The sequence below is a fragment of the Trachinotus anak genome, unplaced genomic scaffold (genome assembly GCF_046630095.1).
Source record: "Trachinotus anak isolate AG129_WGS33_773 ecotype Australia unplaced genomic scaffold, CSIRO_AGI_Tana_v1 ptg000019l, whole genome shotgun sequence".
Classification (NCBI taxonomy): domain Eukaryota; kingdom Metazoa; phylum Chordata; class Actinopteri; order Carangiformes; family Carangidae; genus Trachinotus; species Trachinotus anak.
In genome coordinates, this window is record NW_027273870.1 from 2,510,124 (window position 1) to 2,532,665 (window position 22,542).

Here is a 22,542-nt window from a genome sequence, read left to right on the forward strand (position 1 = left end):
CCCCTATCCCTAGTGCCTTCAGATTCTATGAATAAAACTGTATTAAAATTGAACTGAACAGTGTAAACATGTATGAATGAAATGAATGAAATGTTACATGTAACAGTGATAATGGCACAGGTTTCTGTGAGGAAGTTGTCAAGAATGGAGTCCAGTTTATTGCTCATCACTGTTTATCAAACAGAAACTATGAGACCAGTAAATAAAACAAAGAAACCAAAAAACATACTTCTCTTCAAATTAAATATCCCCTCAGTACAACTGTGTTTCTCAAATTTGCCTTCAAGATGCACATTAGAAGAAATGTAACCATCAACTGAAACCCTAAATCTACTTGTGGAAAAATAGTCATTATATTTTTTGTAAGAGAAAAGTTGGATAAGGAGATAGGCCACATTATCTTCACTTCTTCATTATAGCTGTGATGACTGCAACAAATCTACACACAATCAGGAACAGAAATTACTGTAGAAAGTAACCACTTTTTCTGTCCATCCAAAACACAAAGACAGAAAATAAATCTATTCTCTTTAAGCAGAGATAACAAAAATATTTCAGCTATGTCATTTGAGTCATGTGGTGTTTTTACAGTATCATTTACATTTATCTCTTAAATCCAAAAGAGAGAAACTGCAGCACTGATCCAGAAACAGTGTGATATGCTCAAAGGGGGCCCTCCTGTGGACGTTGTGTTAACTGCAGCTGTAGTCACAGGTGCAGCCGTGGTGGATTCTCTAGCCTGTCCCACACATGTCCCCACATTTCCTACTTTGTCCACAGCGGACAGCTCTACAGTCTGCGAACAGCAGGAGGCGCTGTAGGTAACCACTGTAACGTCCCCGCCCTCTGCTCCGGCCACGGTGCTGGTGTTGAGGGTACCGTTCCCTTGGCGGATGGTGACGCTCTCGATGCCGGTCCCATTGACTCCATCGGTGAGATTAGCAACAAATTCCCACTGGGAGGAAGCACAGAGTGATGAAGAGGAGGGGCAGCTGGTTGATGTACTGACTACCTGGCACACAGGGCGGGTAATATCTGTCACCTGGACACAGAGACAGAAGTGGGACAGGAATGGAGCATCGTACAAGTCATTAAGGAAAAGGCACAAGAACCAAACGGGCAAATCATTTCATCACCTAAGAATGACATTTAAACATTTGGCACATTAGTATAGTTGTTGTAACTGAGAAGAACCAGCAATGCCATCAAATCAAAAAAACTAAACAAAAAAAAGGCAAATTAAATTAAATTCTATAACAGTCTAATAAAACACAGAGGGAAATGTGGTCTTAAACTTAAAAAATGTTATCACTACTGATTTAACACCAATGTGTCTTTGTCAAATACTATATATATATATATATAAAGTATTGCAGCCAAACCTCTCTGTATCTTTTTCACTTACCTTGGCAGTCACAGAAAACCTGAGGACAGCGTAGTTGATGTCAGTGGCGGCTGTGTTTTCTGCCTCAATGGTAAGGGTCACGTCTGTTCCCGACGCAGCAGTGGACGGCACAGTTAAGGTCACCGTGCCGTTGGCCGTGCCTCCACTTCCTGCCGCTACGGTGACGGTGCTGGGTGAAGTGGAAGCATAGCTGCGGTCGTTGTTGGCTCGCACTGTGAACGTCCCAGTTGCAGAGTCATTCACGACTCCGTTGGTGGTTGCGGCGACTGTGAAAGGGATGGAGACGGTGGAGCCGGGTTCTATGTTGGTGTTGTTGGCTTGAGTCTGGAAAAAATAGAGGGAGTAGAGGAAAGAGGAGTAAATGTTATAAGAGATAAACATTTATTCTTGTATTGTATAAAATGATATGTTTATAGATGTTGATGTGAAGGTGGAGCTGAAAGAAGCACATTGTTACCATTCATTTGGGGAGATACAAGTGTTCAGTTTACAAGTTGGCAATTCCTAAAAATAAATCCTGTTTTCATGAAAACCCATTCAACCTTTTACTTGATAAATGCAGAAACAAAGAACTGTCCCACTGAAGCAGAAAACAGGACGTGACTGTGCTCACAGTGACAGAGATGCTGGAGGTCTTGATCTGTGTGGAGGCCTGTCTCTGGAAGCTGCTCGGGCTCGACCTGGAGGTGGAGCTGCTGTCCTCTCCTTTCAGGCGCACCACAAAGTCACCTGCTGGGACTCCACTGAATGTCACCAGGAAGTTGCCGCTTCCCATCGACTGTGGAGGACAGAGAGAGAAAGACACACGCCGTCACAGAGGAGACTGTAACACGAGGAATGAATGTTTCACCCTGCTTAGCACGCAAGACACGTATTTTTCATAATCACTTTTTCACTGTGTAATTAAATGCCATGAATAACCATAACTGCTTTTGTCTGTGAGTATTAAATATAAATATTTAAAGACAACATTTAAGATTTGTAGCAGTCCATTAACAACAACTTATTGCCAGATATCTTCAACTTAATGAACTGATCAAACTTGATTTTGTACATTCCAGACAGGCAGGTTTCAAATAATGTCAAAAATCCACAAAAAAGGGGAATAAGATTCACAAATGGGTCAGTAATAAGATAAAGAATTTAAAAAAAAGGAGCCACTGGATTTTAGCATAAACCTCTTGGTGCTGCCCAAGCTGGGAATCCAGAGTAGCTGCCATTTTTTAGCCTTATTTAGCCTTTTTTTTTTTTTAGTTCACTGTGTCAGTAAGTGGCTGTTTGTGTATATATTCAACACTGTCTTCCTTCCTTCTTTGAGTGTGACTCATTTCAAGACAGTGCTGCATGATGATCAACTTTTAGAGACATAAGACTTCCTGGAGAAAGGAGTCACCATCTTGCTGTCAGTTTTATTTTAATCGAAGTTACATTATTATTGTTCAATAACATCACTGTTTTTTAAGAATATTCCAGTATTGAGGATGTGAAAGTCAGCTGTTAGAAAGAAGAAAAAGTGAGATCAGCTACAACCAATGGCTTCCCTTAAGGTAGATGAAAACTAATTATTTTTCAGTCTGTGTTTGGAATCGGTGAAGAGTAAGTTTATTAAGTGTAACATCTGACGTGCCTGTAGTGATCCGTTGACCTCTGTTGGCCCTGAGCTGTCAAACAGAGTGACATCTGTGACCTTTACTGTGTCACCTCCTGTCACAGAAACCAAGAGGCTGGCATTGCCACCTGCAGGTTGGGACAAGAGAGAGAAAGGAGAGCTACATGTGTATCGTCACGTATCATCACACAGATAAATAAGACTGAGAGCCTCTGAAATAGACAGAATGGGGTTTAGCAGATGAGTCTTTAAAAGGTGACGCTGAGGAAAATTACTCAAAACAAACTGTAAAGATGAAGATGACAAATTGTAAAAGTGGTCTGACCTGAAAGAGGACGTCCCTCCTTCAGACTGAAGTCCCCGTGGGCTCCTTCATGCGCCTCCACAAGGTTATAAATAAAGTTCACTGAACTTTGACCTGATGTACACACACAAATAAGACAGACTTACAACTGCAAACACAACAGCAGACAAAGACCCATGAAATAAAGTCTTTTGAAAATCACTGACCTGTGACCTTCACAGAGTAGGGACTGTTGGAGTTAACACTGATTTGCCATGATCCTGTTTGATTGTCTGTGTTGAGGCTTAAACGACGTAGGTTTCCTGCTGTAGTGAGAGATGCCAGAGGACCACTGGACAGACTGGAGCTCTGAGACACACCTGGACGAGACAGAAAGGTGTCAGCACAAAAAAAAAAAAAAAAAAAATAAAAAAGTTAAGTGGTAGATGGAACAACATTAGCAATGACGGCACCTGTGGGGCCGGTGAGACTGAACGTGAGAGACGAAGCTCCTGTGACGTACGCAGTCATGTTCCTTAATGAGCCGTCAACAGTAAATGTGAAATTATCAGGCCTTCCAGGATTCCTCACTACCTGGAAAACTGTCACCTGAAAGAGGAAGGAACACAAACTTCACATTCACACACAAACTGTACAGCCCTTATCTCAGTCAGGTATGATTTTACTGTTCCGGGTCTTACCACTGCGCTGGCTGATGAATCCTCTATGATACTTGTAGCCACGGAGAGATCTGACTTAGTGACCTCAACGGCCTGACCCCCAGAGGCTTGGGCTAGGTCTCGGTATAGTTGGGCATCTGATTGGCTCATTGCACGTGGACCGTCGCTTCTGCGGCGGCGTTTACTGGCCAGGACGTCTGTCAGCATGAAAGTAATCTAAAATTATGAGGAAAAAAAAAATACTTGTAAAGGTTATATTAGAACTGTGTACATGATATTACAAGCCCACAACTGTTTACAAACTATTTTATCATTTATAATTTTTCCTGTGGAATCAATTGACATTTAAAAGAGCAAGGATGATAGAAGGTGACACCTACCACAGACTTGCTGCTCTCTATAAGAGCAGTGATGGTGCTTTTCAAGTGGGCATCTTTGGCTGGAGCATCAGTGAAAACAAAGATCTCAGAGGAGGGAGGAGCCGCAGTCAGGGCAAGCTGTCATTCACACACAGTACAGGAAAAACTGTCAGACTTAAAAATGAACCAGAGTAACTTAAATTTGATTTGGATTTTATCAGTGCATCAGTGTATGAGGTAATAATAAGTATGATCAGGCAATAACTACATTTTATTGTTTTGTTCATTGGAATTCATGACATTATGATTTTATCGTGTTGTTGCTTAGGTATCAGGTTAATTATATTGTCAACACCTGCAGTCCAGACAAGCACAACTCTGGGACGTCTCCTCCTCCGCTTGCAGACAGCATGTTGATGCTGTTTTTGAATACATCTGCATTGGTTGTCATAACCAGAGGTCCAAAACCTAGATACAGAAAAGATAATTGATCCCAATCACTCATTTAATCAAACATTTCACTGTGACTATTAGGAGACAGATACAGTTCACAGTGCTGTAAAAACTACCCATCAGGTTCACAGTAGAACCTTATTTGGAAGAAAGATGCACAATATCCAGTGTTGCTATACTTCACTTCTCTGCAGTGAACAACAAATACCTCTTTGGGAGTTACCCACCTGGGTCATTGAAAGGTACCAATATGTAGGCAGAGGGCTCCTGCTGGGTTCCCCTCTTACTGTCAATGATTTCGAAAGAAACTCTCTTGGCTTCGGCGATGTCATCGCTCATACTGCCTGTGGTGTCAATGACAAAGCACAGCACGGAGGACTGGGAGAGGCCCATCAGTCTGCAGGGACAGGAGAGAGGGAAACAAACAAACTGTATCTACCTTTTCATGTTGTTAGTGAGGGTTAGCCTGTCGTCAGTAATTACCATGTGCTTCACATAGAAGACAAATGTTTAGAAGCAGGCCAGTATGATACGTGTAGATGTTGTGTTCAAAGTTGAGCTAAATTTGGTTGAGAAGTGAAATCTCTTTAGCTGTTTAGCATATATATTACTGTTGCTTGTGATTTTATTTCACTGTGAAGCCACAGCCGTGGAGACATTCTCTTCATCTTTGTTTCATCCACCCTACATCCATCCTACACTGCTCAGGTTTTTATTCCCCTTGTGTAGGGCCAGAATAGCTCCGGTAACATCGGTCCATACCGCAGGAAGTTCTTGTCTCCGACAGCTACTCTGACGTCCTCCAGTAGCTCCATGGTGGCGTTCACAGCCAAATCAGCTGCTTTGTGGTGGAGTGAGCCATGACTAGACCCAATGTCATCCTTGCTGATTCCCCCCACTGGATCTTTTTTGCTTGTCTGGTCAAATGAACCACCGTGGCTGCATTTTCCTATGAGCAGAGAGAATATTTGTGTTTCCTAGATATGTTCACAAAATACAAAGAGTGGAGCACAAACATAACCTGTAGACGGCTCCTCAGTGTTACCTGCAGGTTTTGCTGAGGAGAAGATGTTGAAGTAGCCTGAAGTGAGAAGCCCCTGCTGCAGCAGGTCAGGCAGAAGGTTGTTCTCACAGTTCCCTCCTGTGCAGTTTCTGCAGGTTGGAGTGCTTGGGCCTGCAGCAAATTTAGTGAATAAAACAGAATGAAACATAATGCACAAACAGAATGGCATCGGTAATTCACTTGCAAACAGGAGTGAAATATGTCTATATATGTAAATGATTCTATTCTGTGCCTGGTAAACTGGTATAAATAAATATCATTTAATGGTTCCTTTGACTGACTGAATTGTGATAATTGCACATTTTAAACCAATGATAGATTATGTTTACAAAGTGACAAAATGTTGAAATTCCTATGAAGTAATGTATGTGGGTTTGTGCAAGTAGAGTCATGTGAGTCATAGCAGGGTGATTGTTAAGTGACAGGCGATAGATAAGGTGACAGTGTCCCTTGTGTTATCTCTCACTGAACCACAAAGTCATTCTTCTTCACTTCTGTGAACAAGAGTTGCTTTTCTACACCCAGACAGCAGTATCAGTGTCCTACCTGCCAGGTTCTCAAGAGGCTGGTCTGGTCTGATTAGAGTGCTGTAAGGAGCATTGTTCCCCAGCTCCACCCAGTTACTGTGGCTGTAGAAGTCCTTCATATACAGAATATAAAACATCATGTTCAACTTACCCATTATTTATTGTTTTGATTATTCTAACACCATAAACCCAAAAAGATTATAACAAAAGAAACATCAACCTCACCTGTAAGGTGTGACAGACTCGTCCGAGAGTCCATCTCCCTGCGACAAAGTTCTCCAGCTTCACACTGGCCTTCACAGCAGACACACCTTAACAGCAGGGTAGCACAAAGAGTTAATGGAAGACCGAAGCTGCACCAAGCAAGAGGCTAAAATACTTCCAATAGGCCAGTATTGTTTTGTCCTATTTGCTCATGTTTTTCATAGCTAACTCCAACTGGTTAGTTAGCAAGCAGGTGCTGGTGTTCCATTTTGCATCTGGTAATATTTCGCTTACTTTCCAGTTTTCAAAGATTTGTTTTTGGTGTGATTTTATACAAATGGCTATGCCAGGTTTTAAGACATTTTATATTTTAAGGTTTGTTCTTCAGCTTTGAGAAAGAGTATTCACTTCCAGGCCACACTAAACGCTCTGTGTCGTTGCCCTGGCAATGTGCATCCATGAATTCAGGAGGGGGCGGAGCTTCTGAAGGAACTCTGAAGAGAGGGGTGTGTTTATTGAGCTGTTGAGTTTCTTTCTCCAGCATCACCTACTCCACCTTTAAGATATACATGTATATATATGTATATATTGATGTGTACCTGCTGTGATGACATCCCGGCCTCCTTGGAAGGTCTCATCGTCAAAATGGTGCTCCTCACTCAGGGCATACACCACATCCACCTTTGCGTTGCTGAAGTACATACTGGCAATGGAAGTTTGGAACAGGACACTAGAGAGGAGAGATGTGGAAGTGCCTGCAGAGGAACAGGCCCTTTGCACCATGTCAGCTGACAGGCTGTCATCAATCTGGACACAAAAATATGACAAATAGCCGAGTATGTGATGGGTTCCTGCCTCAAGGAGAGTAACTCCTCAGAATGTTATTATTCTTTTAATTTTGAAATTCAGCTATGATTGAGCCATGTATTCACATTTCCAAGAAGTTGACAGTAACTAAATATGTGGAAACACTATCCCGAAGTCACAGAATAGAAATAAATACAAAACATATGATGCATAATCTCGATATGAGATTGCACCACAGTGGCCCCAGTCTCTGTTTCAGCGAGGCTTTCCAACTCACAGTCAGGCTGAAGTCCCGTCCCTCAGAGGAGGCGATGTCTCGGCAGACCTCAGCCGTCTTCCTGAGGACTGCCCGCTGTGTGATGTCACGGTGAGTGGTGGAATTCCCATCAAATGAGAAGAGTGGCTGGAAGCAGTGAATGAGGCCTGGCAGTGAGAGGACCACCACCATCAGGAGCATGACTGACTGCCTGGCCGTCATGATGGAGGAGGAGGAGGAGGAGGAGGAGGAGGAAGGTGATGTGTAAAGAAGAAGAAATTTTGGATAGATATTGTCTCTGAACCTGTCTCTCCTCTATCCGTCTGGTTCAACCTTTTCCTTCACCTGCTCTCGCCCTTTGTGTCACAAATCAACCGAGCAGAAGTACAGGAATTCTGGTAAGTTACCCCCCCCCCCCACAGTGTTTAATAACTCCACAATGGGTTTCCTCAAACAGAGAACAATGTGGCCAAGCCCTGACAGGTTAGTTGCAGTGAACCTGGTGTAACGAGGCAACAAGCGGCAAATGAAAACACCTGAGGAAGAAACAGAAGGACAGAATCAGCCCAGAAAGAAGGGTGTAGGGAAATAAAGATGATTTTTAAAAAAATGATTTAAAAGGAAATAATAACATTAAATAAATAGATAACAATCGTGTTACAGGACGTCTTGATATTTTTACAGAGAACGTCATTTCACTGTAGGATTTTTAAATGCGAGTACACTTTGTACTGAAATGTCACTCGGTCAAATCTGAGAATCTAAACTGTTACCAAGATTACTACTGATACAGTACAATAGTACAGAGAAGATGCAAATTATTTTACACACTTTTACCTTTGTGTGCTCTTCAGCAGTCCAGCTTTATCCAGATAATGGCACCGCTTCAGTCTCACTACAGCAGAATTCCAGTGCCTACACTAGGTAGATTATATTGTGTGTCTATCTATGTGTTTCCTGTGTGTTATCGCTACACGTTAGGTGTGTGTGTGTGAGTGTGTGTGCTGAGAGACAGTGAGTGTGTGCCCTCATTCCTCCCTTTTATAGTTAACATCCATCTTGAATGATGGAATGAATGAATGGATGAATAGAATTCCACAGAAGATCTCTCACACGCCCTTCTTCTTTTTTTTTTGCACATGCACATATGTTTAAGTAAGAACATGGGTGTAAGTTTGCTTTTTACTGTAAGTGACACATTCAGTTACAAATAAGAGTTTCTTTTTTGTAACCAAAAATAGTTGTTTTTACGTGTCTCTTTATGCAGTGGTTCAACAAATGAGACATGAGTTTTAAACAGTGAGCTCAGAGCTGTATCCCCCAGCTTCCACAGACATGAGATAAATATCGATCTTCTCATTTCTCTCTCTGAAAGACCAAGAAAGCATATTTACCACAGTGCTGAACAGCTACTTGCAACCTGCCCTGCACGCGTTTGCACTGCAGGAGAAAACAAGAGCACCTGGATCTGACACAGGCAGACAAAGGGAGAACATACAAGCACCTCACAGGAAGGCTCCAGAACTAAAGTCAGGGTCTTTGTGGTGTTCGTCAGTGAGCTACAGTGCTGCTCTCATTGACCCATAACCCACTTGTGACCCTCCCTGTGTGATACATACAGTTCTCAGGAAATGGCCTTCCCCCTCCCCTCGGCTCTTCTAAGGAACTGACTTGATGAGGACATGATGATCAAACGTGTGGAAATACTGCTCTGTAGCTCAGTCACACATGTGTAGTCAGCAGAGTGTAGTTAGAGCATTCAAAACATTGTCTTTACCTGTTGCCCCTGTGGAATTTCCTGACAGTGTCTCAGAGGGACGCATCTCTTATGATAATCCATGAGGGATGAAGTCTTCATAAAATGAGATATGCACATTTATTAATACTGGTTTTTGATATCATATGACAAATGAACGTGGCTCTGATCTTACACCTCCCTCTTGCAACACACCTGTCTTATTTTCTTTGGTATCATCAGCCCAATGTAGAAATAGAAGTACTCTGTTTGCCTGTGTTGCATTGTCTGCAATTGGCAAGAAACTGATACGAGAAGAGAAACAATATGTAATTTTCTTTCTAAGACAAGGTTTCACATGGATCTGTAAACTTGTTGAGTATCGGCCGCGGCACAGTGGTGTGTATATGTTTGTTATTATACAATCTTTCAGATTATTCTGATATGTGTAAGTTTTGATTTGTAGAAAAATAAGACCATCCTAGTGAAAATTTTAGCATATACAGGACATGACAACACAAACTTCAAATACAATAAAATTCTGTCTCATGATGCTGAAAGTTCAATGCTGTGTTTATCAGCTTGGGATATACCTAATCACAAATCAAAGATAAGACCCGGGGAAATTCCCACATGTCATTAGAAGCACAGTAGCATCTCTGGTGGATTGCTGTTAAGAATCTGTGGGGTGTCACGGTGTCAGCCTCCAAAATCCTGCTCAACAGCATAGTTTGTGTCTAACCTTTGTTTGACGTATTCAGTGTGTGTGAGTCATTGTGCACAAACTAAAACAACAGAGTTGAGAGGATAAACCTTCCTCTGTTCATGGCCGGGGTTATGTAGCTGACATGCTTTCACCTCTTCACTCCACTTCACCTGTCGACACCTGAAAGGAGCTGGATTTTTCAACAGTGTCAAACCACATCAACTGGTGATTGTGAAATTTCAGAGAAGAATGTGTGTGTATGATTAACTTGTAGTGTAGCATTCCTTGGTTATCAATACACAGTAAAATGTGGCGAAAGTTGGGTGGGCAGCTATGGAAACCCAGTAATCACATGATGTTTTGACCCATCACACGACGGTGCAGCGGGCATCAGGCTATAGGTCCAATATGTGGACTGTTATAACCGTATTTCCCTCTTTGTACCACACAGAAATGTTAGCTGACTTTAGGCCACAGTATGACTGATGCTCACAGGACCATCTTTATCATTCATTTAGGAGCTACTTGTACGTTTTTTCTGCCACCAAATGTGGTTTCATGCTGGGAGCAGGTGGTGGTGGTGGCTTCTCAAGAGCTTCAGCCAATGATGCGTTTACAATAGAAACTCCATCACCCCAAGCTTGACTAAAGCTTGAACAGGGATCCTGTCTCTCCATTAAAGCTTTATCAGTCACAACTGTAGCTTTGGATCAGTTGGACTCTGAAATGAAGAGAAACTGATTGTTCAATATTTGTCCTGTAGATGGCGATATACACTAAATAAACAGTCTAAAGAACAATCCACATCCACTTTCAAAAAAATAATTATATATAATGGCTTTTGGAATCATTTTAACAATGTATACTTAAAAATAAAGATTTTTTTTAACCCTATTTTTCTAAATCAGCACTACTTCTACTAATTAAAGGCAAACCAGTAAAGACATCAAACTAACCTCATTCATTTCAGACATTTAGATAATACAAAGTATTATAATGTTTTATATAATGTTCAGTTTATCATAATGTTTAGTAATACTAAACAATATCTTGTCAGCTGAGATATATGACAACAAACATCAGCAATCCCATGAAGAGAACAAGGGAGGACATGACACGTGCCGATCAGGTTTTCTAGGATGGCACAGTGTATCTCAAACACAGGTAATCTGTTATTTACCCCAGAGGGACTGAGCCTGGGGTGAATCTGGGCCCATGTGATACAAAGATTCAAAGCCATAGTTGTGCGATGGCACATGAGTAAATTTAACATGAAAACTTGAATGTAAGTTTGTATGCCTTCATTATACATGCACTAATGTGCAGCATTTAGTCACAAGGAGGCTCATGAAGGGGAAAGGACTGATCACCCCCCTGATGCTGGTGTTTGGCCCCCCATCAGAATTAGTTGATGTTTGGTTGCTCAGATGAACTCCTCAGTAAACTACATTTTGCAAAAAAAAAAAAAACTAAGCTAAAAACTATGCCTTTTGTTTTAGTCTTTATGTGTTTTATGACTCAGTGACTCACCTTTGTTTGTTTTTACCTGAGCAAGCCACCAAACAGGATTTACCACATGTTGAACCTCGCTCAGGTAATGCAAACAGGGATACGACAGAGCACTGTGAAGCAAGCTTTCATTCACAAATGACAAATACAAACACATAGCACCGGAGGATGATGCAAGCTAAGAAAAAGAAAGACATCTGTGGCAAGAAATAGATAAGTAAATAAATAAAATGCAAAAACAGTTTTGATAAACGCTGTTTCAACATCACATGCAATTTTAGCTCTGGCACCTTAGGGCAAAGCTGCAGAGGAATGTCTGGTCTGTGTGGTTGTACCTGTAAATCCTGTGAGCTGGGACCTACTTGCTGACAGCATATGACTGCATCTCCACTCTCCACATTCAAGGAATGTCATGCTGCTGTTGAAAGCACTTTCCGGAGGAAAGGTAAGCCCAAACATTCAGATTTCACATATTGTTAGTGGAGAATATGTTTTCTGAAGGGTCAGACAACAAGGAAATATTCTGGGGCTCCTGATTATAGGTCCATCTTTTACATTTCAGCCACAGGTAGCTTTTTAATTGCAGATTTAAACATATATCATATAATATATGATGGATAATCACGCTGTTGAAGAGTTAGTCTTTTTGGTCATTTTTTTGTTTCCATTTAGACATGAGGTTTGGCAAAAGAGCAGCATGTGGGACAGAGTCACTGAGAAACGGGGCAGCGCTGTGCCTGGTGCTGGCGGTGCTGCTCCTGCTGTATCACCCGCTGCTGATGCTTTGGTGGCCTCTGAAACCTGCTGAGGTGGGACCACAGCTCTTTCTTTTGGAGGCAAAACGCTTTATTTGTGCAGAAAAATGATTGAATCACTCATCACAATCAGAATTTCTTTCAGCCAATTAACACTGAACATTACAAACCTCTGTCACTGCTGATCCTGCTCGTCGCTTGTTTCTTTTCCATAACTGCAGAAAACGAGCCCAGGCGGCGCAGCTCTGGACATGGCAGCAGAGTCCATCGATGACATGTATGACGGCTGCCGGTCCGAAGCGGCCTCTATGATCGACCTGTTCGGCGTGTTTGAGTGGCACTTCAACAGGAACTTCAGTTTGGCCTGGGCCTCCGCTGAAAGAGGCGCAAAGAAACCTGCGCACCAGCTCCTGACAGAGGACCACGCCACAGTCGTGTACATGTACACAAAAATGAAACACATCCAACAAGAGTTCGACAAAGCAGTGAAAACAGGGAAACACAAGTACAGCACATACGGATTTATGTACCACTATCTGTACTTCTACCTGACTGACGCCATCCAGGCTCTGCGCCACGGCCAGGCGCCGTGCAGGACGGCCTTCCACAGGACGCGCAACCGCTTCAGCCGCGGCGTCGTCGCCTCGAACATGCGCTTCGGGGCCTTCACGCTGGGAGCTGCGACCAGGACGTCGCTTGACTTTAGTGGCAACGCGTCTTGTTTTGAGATCTACACATGCCTCGGTGCTGACGTGACATATTACTCCGCTGCAAACCAAACGGGACAGGTGCTGATACCCCCCTTCGAGGTTTTCAGGATCACTGACGTCCGGACCGATGACCCACGGTGCAGCGTGGTTTACAAGCTGGAGAGCACCAAAACACCAAGGACAGATCTAAACTGCAAACTCAGTCCACATCAGATTCAAGAATATTTTGGAGCGCTTTCAACACAGTGGCACAAAAGCAGGGTGGGGAACATGTTCGTGTGCCTGATGCTGATGGTTATCATTTCTTTCGTCCTTGTCAAAAGGGGGCATTTGTGTTATGTGGCTGCAGTGATGGGTGCTCTGCTGGTGCTGATAGTTACTGCGATGATGTTGAAGATTAGCCAGTGAATGAAAGAAGGGAGACGCGCTGTTAATGGGACACATTCCCTAAAAAAGAAGAAAAAAAAATCATCCAAACAATAAATCCATTTCAGATCTGTTAAAGTATATTAAAGTCTTTCATGCACTGCTCCAACAAATGAACATTAATGTGTGAGACAAAACTTCCTGTGGGATATTGTCCTTTATCTTTGGGCAATCACATTTGGTAATAAACAATATGTTGTTAAACTTTATTTTATAAAGTACAGTTTTAATAAACACAGGATGTGTAACATGGACCCTCTCTATCTGCATTTTTCACCTTTGAAATATTTGAATCTATTTAAACAATACAGGAGACTGATGTAGAGGGTTTGTCAAATGTCACTGATCCATCTGTAAAAGAAAAGAAAAAGGACCCTGCATGCACAATGATTTTTGTCCTCTATGGCATGAGATGCAGCTGACAGTTTGTGAGTCTTTAGGAAGGAGAAGGGTCCGGCTCATCGGTCCGGCTGCAGCCTGCAGACTAGGGGGCGTGGCGTGATCGAGGCGGTTACACCCCCAACCCCAGTAGGCCTATCGCAGTCATGCTGCTCCCGAACACGGAACGCCCCCTCATACAAACATGGGGTACCTGTAGCTGAGGAGACAGAGCCCGAAGGTTGGTGGTTCGATCCCCGGCTTCCTCAGTCCTCATCTCACTTACATCTGGTAAAGGTTTCACCTCTGATTAATTTCTCCCCTTGATATTCCAAATGTTTTATCAGTCTGGAAATACATGCTTCTGACCCTGTGTCTTGCTTTTATAACTTGTGTTTACTGAAAGAGGTATTTATTAATTTTTTTGTGTGCAGGTTTCCAGCTGGTTGAAATTGGCCATGATGGGAGTTTGGGCAGCGGTGCTAATGACTTTTAGCATCTGTATAGGATTTGCAAAGGTAGCAATTTGCTTAAGTGCAACATGTGTATGTAAGTTTAGCACCAAATAATTTTTTTTTCTCATTGTTTCTTTTGCAGAACTCTGCAGAAGCTGGATCAAATGATCTAATCCCACTGGATCTGGCTCCAAATGCTGTTGATGACATGTACTCTGGCTGCAAAACCCAGATGGCTGAGAGAGTGAAGAAGCAGGATCTCGCAAATGAGAAGAACGAAGTCAAAACTTTCAGCCTGGCCTGGGCTGAGGCAGAGAAATATTACAAGAATAAGTGGAACCGTAAGGGGAAGAAACCTTCTGGCACACTAGGGAAAGAGCAGATCATGGCTATTTATGTTTATACCCTCGACAAACCAAATGTATATCTTGATTTTAATCACGCAGTTCAAACCCAGAGATCTGAGTACACGACCACATTCAGGTATCATGCGCTTCACTTTTTCCTGACTGACGCCCTTCAAACTCTCAACGCTCGAAAACCTGAAGCGGAACGATGTGTGACTGGCTTCCGCAGAGTCAACAGCTACTTTAGCAAAGACGTCCTCAATATGGAAGTTCGCTTTGGCTCTTTTACCTCCAGCTCAATGGGCTCCTTCCCCAGCCCTGAAAGATTTGGGGACAAGTCATGCTTTGAGATCGTTACATGCTCTGGAGCAGACATCTCGCTGTACTCGAAGCATGGAGAGTCAGAAAGAGAAGTGCTGATTCCTCCTTATGAGGTCTTTAAAGTCACAGAGGTAGAGAGAAGATCTGTCCGGCCGGATCTGCCATGTGAGGTGGTCTACAAACTGAAAAGCACAGGGGAAACGCTTTCCAATTTGAACTGTGCTCTTTTCTGAAACTAGCAGCCCTACATGTTTTACACACAGCTCACTAAAACATGCAAAGTAATAGATCAGGATGCACCATATCAACTAACTGAATCTTAAGAACTATGTAACTGTTATGATGGATCTGTATTCTTTAGGATGTTAACACATATTGGACATGATCATATATTGAAGAGTATCAACTGTGAGGTGAATTAATAATAATAAATGACTAAAGAGTTTTTTTAGGAGCCTGATGAAGCATCTGGAAAACACATTGCTCTCTCTTGTACTTTCATCAAACTGTGAATGAATATCAGAAGATTTTCTCAAGAAAGTTGGTCAGTGCATACAATAATATTAATATGTTGTATTGAGTTGAATTGCACATGTGATCTGCATTTAAATGTCTCACAGTGTTATTGTACCTAAATGTGTCAGAAAATAAAACATCCTGTTTTTCCACAAATTGTGCATGTTTGTCAAATATGTTTCTACTTTTTCACATTTTATTTTCCTTTGCCTGGTTTAGCAGCATGTCACAAACACTTAAAGCTCACTAACTAATTTCCATTGGTGTTTCCGTTTGATTCATTTACTAAACTTATCTCTGTGTCAGTATCTCACTGTCCAACAGTCAAAATTGCCAAAATGAGAAAAGCTCTCAGTTGATTGGTTACTGGGCTCTTTTGAGCCACCTTAAGATTTTTTTTTTAAGCCTGGGTTTCACTGCTCAGGCAACACAGATGCCGTTGGGGCAGTGTGTTTCCTGTGAAGAGGACTGCAGACACAGCTCAGCACTAAATAAAGGCCCTCCACCTACTCTGCATGATGAACCGCCAACAATCTTGTTCTCAGAAAGTGTCACTTGTATGTGTCTGAAAGCTCAGTCAGTGCTGTGCCTTTGTTTCCTTGTTATCTGACTCGGCTACATGCAAATGTTTAATCACACGCCATCAGTGTGACTTCTCTTCAATATAACCACTGCTTACTGTAAAAGTGTATTTTACCCTCTCAGTCACTGAATCTTAAACATAACCTCACTGACATAGCACTTTCAGAACACATGCATGAAAGTTAACAAAGAAACACAAGGGTTCAAGGGAATTAGGAATAAGATGAGATAAAAATGAAATTTCTCTTTTCTCTGAAATTTGATCACTACTGGGGGATAAAAATGTCTTTTAAATAAGTCTCATCTTGAACAGAGGCACCACAGTCCTCGGTTGTTAACCTGGTTACATGCAATGGACTAGCTTTCTGCACAGGACGACAGGGCCCCAAAGGACATATTGTACTTTGATTTTTGTTACTTAGGATTTATTTCAGTGTGTGGTCAAAAGAGAAGTTAGACCTCTCTGTATAAACATGTACATAATGCACATTCCTTTGTGTGTGATTAACTCTTTGGCTGACAAAAGGAATATAAATGTATTTGTGGATAGCCTGTAAAATGTTTCCTTACTTATGGTAAAAACGTTGTTTCAGTTCAGTTTGTTACAGTTTTGAGTTGTATGTTTTTGTTTGTTTGCACTTTTTGCTCTCTTTCTGTTCCCCCTCCCTTTTTCTGTTTTTTCCCTGCAGAGCTTGTGTGTGGCAGGGGCGTGGTGCAGCAGTGGAAGCCTGACCCACCTGCAGCCCATTAGTCATTAAGCCAGTTTAAAACCCCCGGTTCATCACCCACTGTCTGCCAGATTATTCCATGCTCTCTCCCTGCATGCTGTTCCCCGGCTACCCAGTCTCCAGATTCTCCGTCGCTCTGTTTCTCCAGCCATTCACCTGCCTGCCAGCCTCCTGCCACCTTTTGCCTGCTCTGTTGGACTGTTTTTGGGTTCGTGTCATTAAAGAAGTTTTCAGTTTCCAACTCCTGTCTCTGTGCGTCTCTGCTCTGGGGTCCTAACCTAATAGGGAACCTAACACAGTTCCCCTCGTCATGCAGGCCCAGTTTGTTGTGAAGGGAAGTGTTGTCATTTTAACACTTTTTTATGCATTAGGTTTTACAAAGGTGACAAAACTTTATTTAAATGATTTGCTATTATTGTTTTCACACATACAGCAGTGGGAGCTGTGTCTACTAAACAACTGAACACAAGGGTAAAGTGTCTAAGTGTAAAAACATCTGATTCACCAAACTGGGATTCTTTAGGAGATTATTGTTCAACCCAACATAGTGACAAAACATTAGAACAAAGATGTTTTCTTGTAAACCTGTTTCTCTTTCTGTGACAAAAAGATGCAGATGTTATCGGATTTAAAATATACTGTTTAGCAGCAGAGGAGGGGAACAGTGCCATCTAGTGGGAAATAACACACACAGGCGTGCCTCCCTTTGTTGGGTCTGCCCCTGGCAAATTCACTCATGCTCAAGGGAGAATATGTAATGATTAAAAACAGTGAGTGAGCCTCCATTCAGAGAAAACTGACCTAATATCACGCTTGTGTCTATTTGATTACTTTTCTTCAATGTTGGTACCAAATGAGTAAGTATTTGTGAAATAACCAAGTTAAGATTCTCAGTTGTGTTGTGTTGTACTAAATTGTGGACACTGTGTGTGAATGGAAAATAATTGAAAACTGGCTTTTTCAGATTTGGAAAGTAAAGTATGGACAGTTTTTATTTATCAAATCTGCTGTATGCAACTATCTGAACTGTCTCATCTTGGACACAAAGAAAATGAGCAGATTGTCATCAGTTGTCCAGTAAATTCAGTTAATAAACAAACAGAAACAACTGTGCCAGTTCAACAGTTCCCTCATTATTTTATTTGAGCAAAAAGTGCACAGATAGCCTTTATGAGATTCTCGTCTACAAGATCGATCTATCTACAAGAGACATAAAGGAAACAAAGAAACTTAACATTGGCTGTAGAATTAAAAAAGCTACAAAACATAAATAATTCAGTAAAAATTCAAGATTAATTCAAAAGGAAGATGACAGGAAGAATCTCCTTTTAATGTTAAAATAAGCGTCTCATTCTTCGATTTACAGCTAAATGATCAGTTTAAAGAGGCTACCTATTATTCCCAGTGGTCAAGAATAAACATATCCTTACACAGCTTTACAGCCAGATATTCTTCGGGTCCTTTGCAGGTACAGAAGAGGCTGGACAAACCCAGAGACAAAAGTAATGCAAATGGCAATTTTTGTCATTAATCTCCTCTCAGGTGAAACCCAACTGCTTAGATTAGATATAATGATAATACACCACAATAGGTAGGTTCCCACAAATGACACAATGATCACTAAGATGGTAAGAAAAGCTCTTCTCTTCATCAGGTTATCTCTTCCCTTTTTCCCCTCCCCCGGGGGTGGCCTTTTTAGAGCCACGAAGACTGAGAAGTAGCAGAACAGCATCACTGATATTAAGACCAAACATTCACTCACAAAAACAAGATGCTTAATCTTGGGGGAGAGTAAGTAAAATACAGAAAAGCCGATGATAACAACCCAGGTCACTGCAGAGAAGGCCCCCTTGTACCTCAAAGTTTTATACCTGAGGAACAGCACAGGGTGAACCACAGCCAGAAACTGCTCTATACAGATACAGCACTGCAGCATGGGGCGGCCACTCCACAGAAAACCGTGTTCAAATTTTACTAGATACTCCACAGGTGAAGATGGGGGGAGGATGTGCCTGAGAGGGATAAAAGCAGAAAGCAAGCAGAAGAGAATCTCAAACACAGCCAGGTTGAGAGGGATGAACTCCGCCACCAATGTGCCTCCTGGTCTGGTGGCTATCAGCCACACAACATAGCTGTTGATTGGCAGACTCAGGACGAGGTTGACTGAAGTGGAGGCGGTGGCTATAATGGTGGTGTCAGATAGTGAAGGTGCATTAGATGAGTTCATTTTCCCCGCGGTTTTCTTCAAAAACGTTCAGTCCAGCCTTTCTTAGGGTCAAGTCCTGCAATCAGAGTCTGACTGAGAGGAGACACAGAAAAACAGTAGGTCAGCATCACAGTTTTACCAAATCCACTGTCAGAACTGAACACAGAAAATGATTAAGATGAGTGAAGTCATAAACCATAAGCAAACACTACATTATTAACAATGTAATATATTAAGTCATTCAACAGAAGTTAATACAAACCACAGTTTATTTTCTGTCCTGTTTGAATGATCATATCAGATGTGAAGTTCTCATATTTGTGACGCGTCACATGCTCAGCTGCAGTTTTCTGGTGACCACACATGCAAATTACGCTGCTGCTGACTCAAGAGTGGCCAAAGTTTTGAATGCTTTAAAGCCAGTGGCTATTTTCAGTGATGGGAGTTACTCATTATGCACATGTTATATATATATATATATATATATATATATATATATATATATACTGGGTTTAGCTGAGCTAACAACATTGGTTTGAGTTTCTTTATGTACGACCCATAAACTTCAGCCGCTTTTACAGTTTAGTAATAACATCTTGATAGAGCTTGAGAGAGTCCTAAAACACAGAAATTAGTTAGCATTTTAGCACTTATGGTTCCCCTTCTCGGAAGTCTATGTTTTTTTTTAATGGGTTCTTGGATAGGTGACTGAAATAAGGTCTGTGGTCTAACTTTGTAAGAGGACTAACTTTAGATCTTTACTTCTGACGATTGTATTTAGGCTTCAAAAATCATAAAAACGTTCATTTGTTAAGATTATTGTGCTGAACAAAACATGTGAGTATCATTGTCACACATCTTTTTGTCTGTTGTGATCCAAAAGCCAATGTAAAAGTCCCATTGGCTTTTTGTCGAGAGAACCTGGGTGATACGTCATCCGTGCGGTTCTCTCTACAGCAAGGATTTCCCTCTACTGGAAATCCTTGTGTTCCTCAAATGATAGTATGGACATTTTCACTGAGTTGCAGTTACAATTTCAGCCCAGTATCAGCCCAAGGAATCACATCCATATCGTATCATTTCACATCTCTTAACCGTAGCCTTTATATGTAGTAAGGCAGAAAGTCAGGTTGTGCAGGTTGGATTGGCGGCTATAGCACATCAGACTTACATGAAGCATTTGTGTCCAGTCACCGACTTGAAATCTGACATCATGTTTTGCTTTTACCACTATCTTTCCCTTAACTGAACCATATCATAGTTGTCATGAGCAAATGTTGAAGAAGGTGGGACTTTTAAAAACACTGGGGCGGATGTAAAGAGAAAAAACAACAGTAATGATACAGTTGACAATCTATCACAACCTCATCGGATGTGACTCACGTCTTGGACAGAGTCTCTCTGTAGTGTCACAGTGGTAGTTTTTGCCGCAGGGCTGTTGTATTGCCTCTAATCCTTCACAGTCATCAAACTCGAATAAAATACACTGAACTCATCCAATTATTCAACAAACATTAAGAATAATAAATAAATAAAAAAAACTATAATAAATAAATAGCGCTGAAATCTTGTTAAGGGAATGGATAAGATTTATTACATTGTTTACCTGTCACAAACGATGAAAAATTATAACATGGAAAAAAGAAAGCTGTCACCATGACAGTCAAGGAGGAATACATGCAAAGTCATTATCAATTATTCATTGACATTACAGCAGTCTTAATCCAAAAGGAAAACAGACAACACAACACCTACAGTATGGTAATGTTAGGCTGTGTTCTTGCAAATTTGTGCTTTGTCATATAAATGTAAATCTAAACCAGATATACTCAAACCCAGAAAACACTACAACTTGTTGTACTGTATCACAATATACAGCACATGTGTATCCAGATACAAGGGGTTTATCGACAGTGATAGTGATAATTAGCGCTCCCTGAAGCAGATAAGTTTTCCATCCCTGTGGAGGTAGAGGAAGGGCTGTATAAACCCGGTTGTTAAAGCTAAGGCTGTGCAAATGGTGAAGGCAGTGGTAAACTCCATAGACTTCAAGCAACATTGTAGTGGAATAGCAGCCACATACAAAGAGAAATTAATGGCCATCGAAATCATGATTAGCAAAATGATTTTAAAGGCCCTTCTCTTCATTGCATTGCTCTCCTTCCTCTCTCTGCCTTTTGCTCCTGGCCCCGGGCGTCTCAACGCCCTGAGAACTGAGAGGCAGCAGAAAAGCAACACAAAGAAGAAGAGCAAATTCTGTGTGAAAAACCCATAAAGATACATGGGGTTTGAATATTTGTACCAGGAATAGATACAGGAAACCAGGGTAATCAGCCAGGCAACACAACCACAGGCCACCCTGTACCTCAGGGGTTTAGACTGAAGAAAAAACACAGGGTGGACAACGGCAACATAGTACTCAACACAGATGCAGCACTGGAAGAGAGGACGAGCTGTAAAGAGAAGGCCAAGTGAAAACATGAAGACTTCAAAACAGAAAAGTAAATACAACTTGACATAAAGAAAATAGAATATGCTTGATAAAGAGAAAGCGATCTCAGACATAGCCAGGTTGAGAGAGAAGAAGTCTGAAGTTCCCTTGGCCCCTGCCAGTATCAACCACATGACATAACCATTCAGAGGAAGGCCCAGGATGATGTTGACTGAAGCTGAAGCCACGGATAAAGCCACAAAATAAGATTCAACAATGGAGGGGTAGCTTGACGAACTGTTCGCTGCAAAGGTGGTCTTCATTTTGAGTCTGGAAAGAACAACAAACCGTCACAGTGATTTAATTAGTAATTCACAGTGATAGCATAAAAAACATCATCATGTGCTACCTTTACTGTTTTTAATTGAAAGCTACACAGCTGTGGATTCAAACCTGGTGTGGAGTTCAGCAGTGTCTGGAGTTCTGGTCAGGCAGCAGTGAAGTGAGGGTTTGAACTGACGTGGAAAAAGCTTCACATGACCTTACAGCTTGGTTTTTTTACTGTTGACATAATCAAATACACTCCAAAAACAACAATCACTAAACAGACTGCAAAATGAAAATGTTGTTGAATAGCAAAGTGAGTAAAGGGCTCACTGCCTTGAAAACCTATTTCTGAGCTGTGCCCCGCCTTTTACCCTCTGTCTGCTGGGAGAGATGACAGCCTCGGCGAGTTACTGTCTGTTCACCTCACTTGGACAAAATTACATTTTCATCTCCTATCCCTACTGTTATCTGCGACATTTTTAGTTTTATGTTAAATATTATTTTTCCCTGATGTAAGTCTTGAGCCTTCAGTCAAGCTAAGTGCTTGTCTCAAGAGCATTTGGCCGTCTCCCTACCCATGTCTCTATCTGGAGTAAACTCAAGTTCATTTCCTAAGAACATGTGTATATCCCCTTTATTTTATGCATACTGCTTACAGCACCTTTAATATCTTTCTATATATATTTTATATGTTATATTCTATAAGTTATTCACAAAGCAATACAATATTACAATATATAATAATATATATTTTACAATGTAGC

General features: G+C 41.5%; 3 protein-coding genes across 4 annotated transcripts; 2 read left to right on the top strand and 1 right to left on the bottom strand.

Moving 5' to 3' along the window:
• Window positions 1-131: 131 nt before the first annotated feature.
• On the bottom strand, window positions 132-8,659 carry vwa10.2 (von Willebrand factor A domain containing 10, tandem duplicate 2). Its single transcript, XM_071505028.1, has 18 exons — window positions 8,484-8,659; window positions 7,668-8,182; window positions 7,183-7,390; window positions 6,605-6,690; window positions 6,399-6,492; window positions 5,835-5,963; window positions 5,552-5,738; window positions 5,017-5,186; window positions 4,692-4,804; window positions 4,358-4,474; window positions 3,999-4,193; window positions 3,771-3,906; window positions 3,525-3,677; window positions 3,340-3,432; window positions 3,033-3,142; window positions 2,019-2,183; window positions 1,406-1,729; window positions 132-1,042 (listed from the first exon to the last, which is right to left on the bottom strand). Exons 2-18 carry the CDS (start codon window positions 7,866-7,868, stop codon window positions 611-613), a joined length of 2,913 nt encoding a protein of 970 aa, XP_071361129.1. The 5' UTR covers window positions 7,869-8,182; window positions 8,484-8,659; the 3' UTR covers window positions 132-610.
• A 3,167-nt stretch (window positions 8,660-11,826) lies between these two features.
• Window positions 11,827-13,623, top strand: LOC139636742 (ecto-ADP-ribosyltransferase 4-like). Of its 2 annotated transcripts, XM_071505029.1 has the most exons (3): window positions 11,827-12,041; window positions 12,269-12,405; window positions 12,573-13,623. In XM_071505029.1, exons 1-3 carry the CDS (start codon window positions 11,972-11,974, stop codon window positions 13,467-13,469), a joined length of 1,104 nt encoding a protein of 367 aa, XP_071361130.1. In that variant the 5' UTR covers window positions 11,827-11,971; the 3' UTR covers window positions 13,470-13,623. The 2 variants fall into 2 exon arrangements, with proteins under 2 accessions (XP_071361130.1, XP_071361131.1); XM_071505030.1 differs by lacking the exon at window positions 12,269-12,405 and having other exon boundaries at window positions 11,863-12,041.
• Window positions 13,624-13,929: 306 nt separating this feature from the next.
• On the top strand, window positions 13,930-15,660 carry LOC139636743 (ecto-ADP-ribosyltransferase 5-like). Its single transcript, XM_071505032.1, has 3 exons — window positions 13,930-14,156; window positions 14,300-14,383; window positions 14,463-15,660. Exons 2-3 carry the CDS (start codon window positions 14,324-14,326, stop codon window positions 15,219-15,221), a joined length of 819 nt encoding a protein of 272 aa, XP_071361133.1. The 5' UTR covers window positions 13,930-14,156; window positions 14,300-14,323; the 3' UTR covers window positions 15,222-15,660.
• The last annotated feature ends 6,882 nt before the right edge of the window (window positions 15,661-22,542 follow it).

Bases quoted from the DNA above. Each gene is read 5' to 3' on its own strand.
- vwa10.2 (XM_071505028.1), bottom strand. From the start codon at position 7,868: ATGACGGCCAGGCAGTCAGTCATGCTCCTGATGGTGGTGGTCCTCTCA. The intron at 5,187-5,551 runs GTATGGACCGAT...CTGTCCCTGCAG, and splicing joins GGAGACAAGAACTTCCTGCG to ACTGATGGGCCTCTCCCAGT. The intron at 2,184-3,032 runs GCACGTCAGATG...TGTCCTCCACAG, and splicing joins AGGTCAACGGATCACTACAG to TCGATGGGAAGCGGCAACTT.
- LOC139636742 (XM_071505029.1), top strand. From the start codon at position 11,972: ATGACTGCATCTCCACTCTCCACATTCAAGGAATGTCATGCTGCTGTT. The intron at 12,042-12,268 runs GTAAGCCCAAAC...GTTTCCATTTAG, and splicing joins AAGCACTTTCCGGAGGAAAG to ACATGAGGTTTGGCAAAAGA. The intron at 12,406-12,572 runs GTGGGACCACAG...CCATAACTGCAG, and splicing joins GGCCTCTGAAACCTGCTGAG to AAAACGAGCCCAGGCGGCGC.
- LOC139636743 (XM_071505032.1), top strand. From the start codon at position 14,324: ATGATGGGAGTTTGGGCAGCGGTGCTAATGACTTTTAGCATCTGTATA. The intron at 14,384-14,462 runs GTAGCAATTTGC...TTTCTTTTGCAG, and splicing joins TCTGTATAGGATTTGCAAAG to AACTCTGCAGAAGCTGGATC.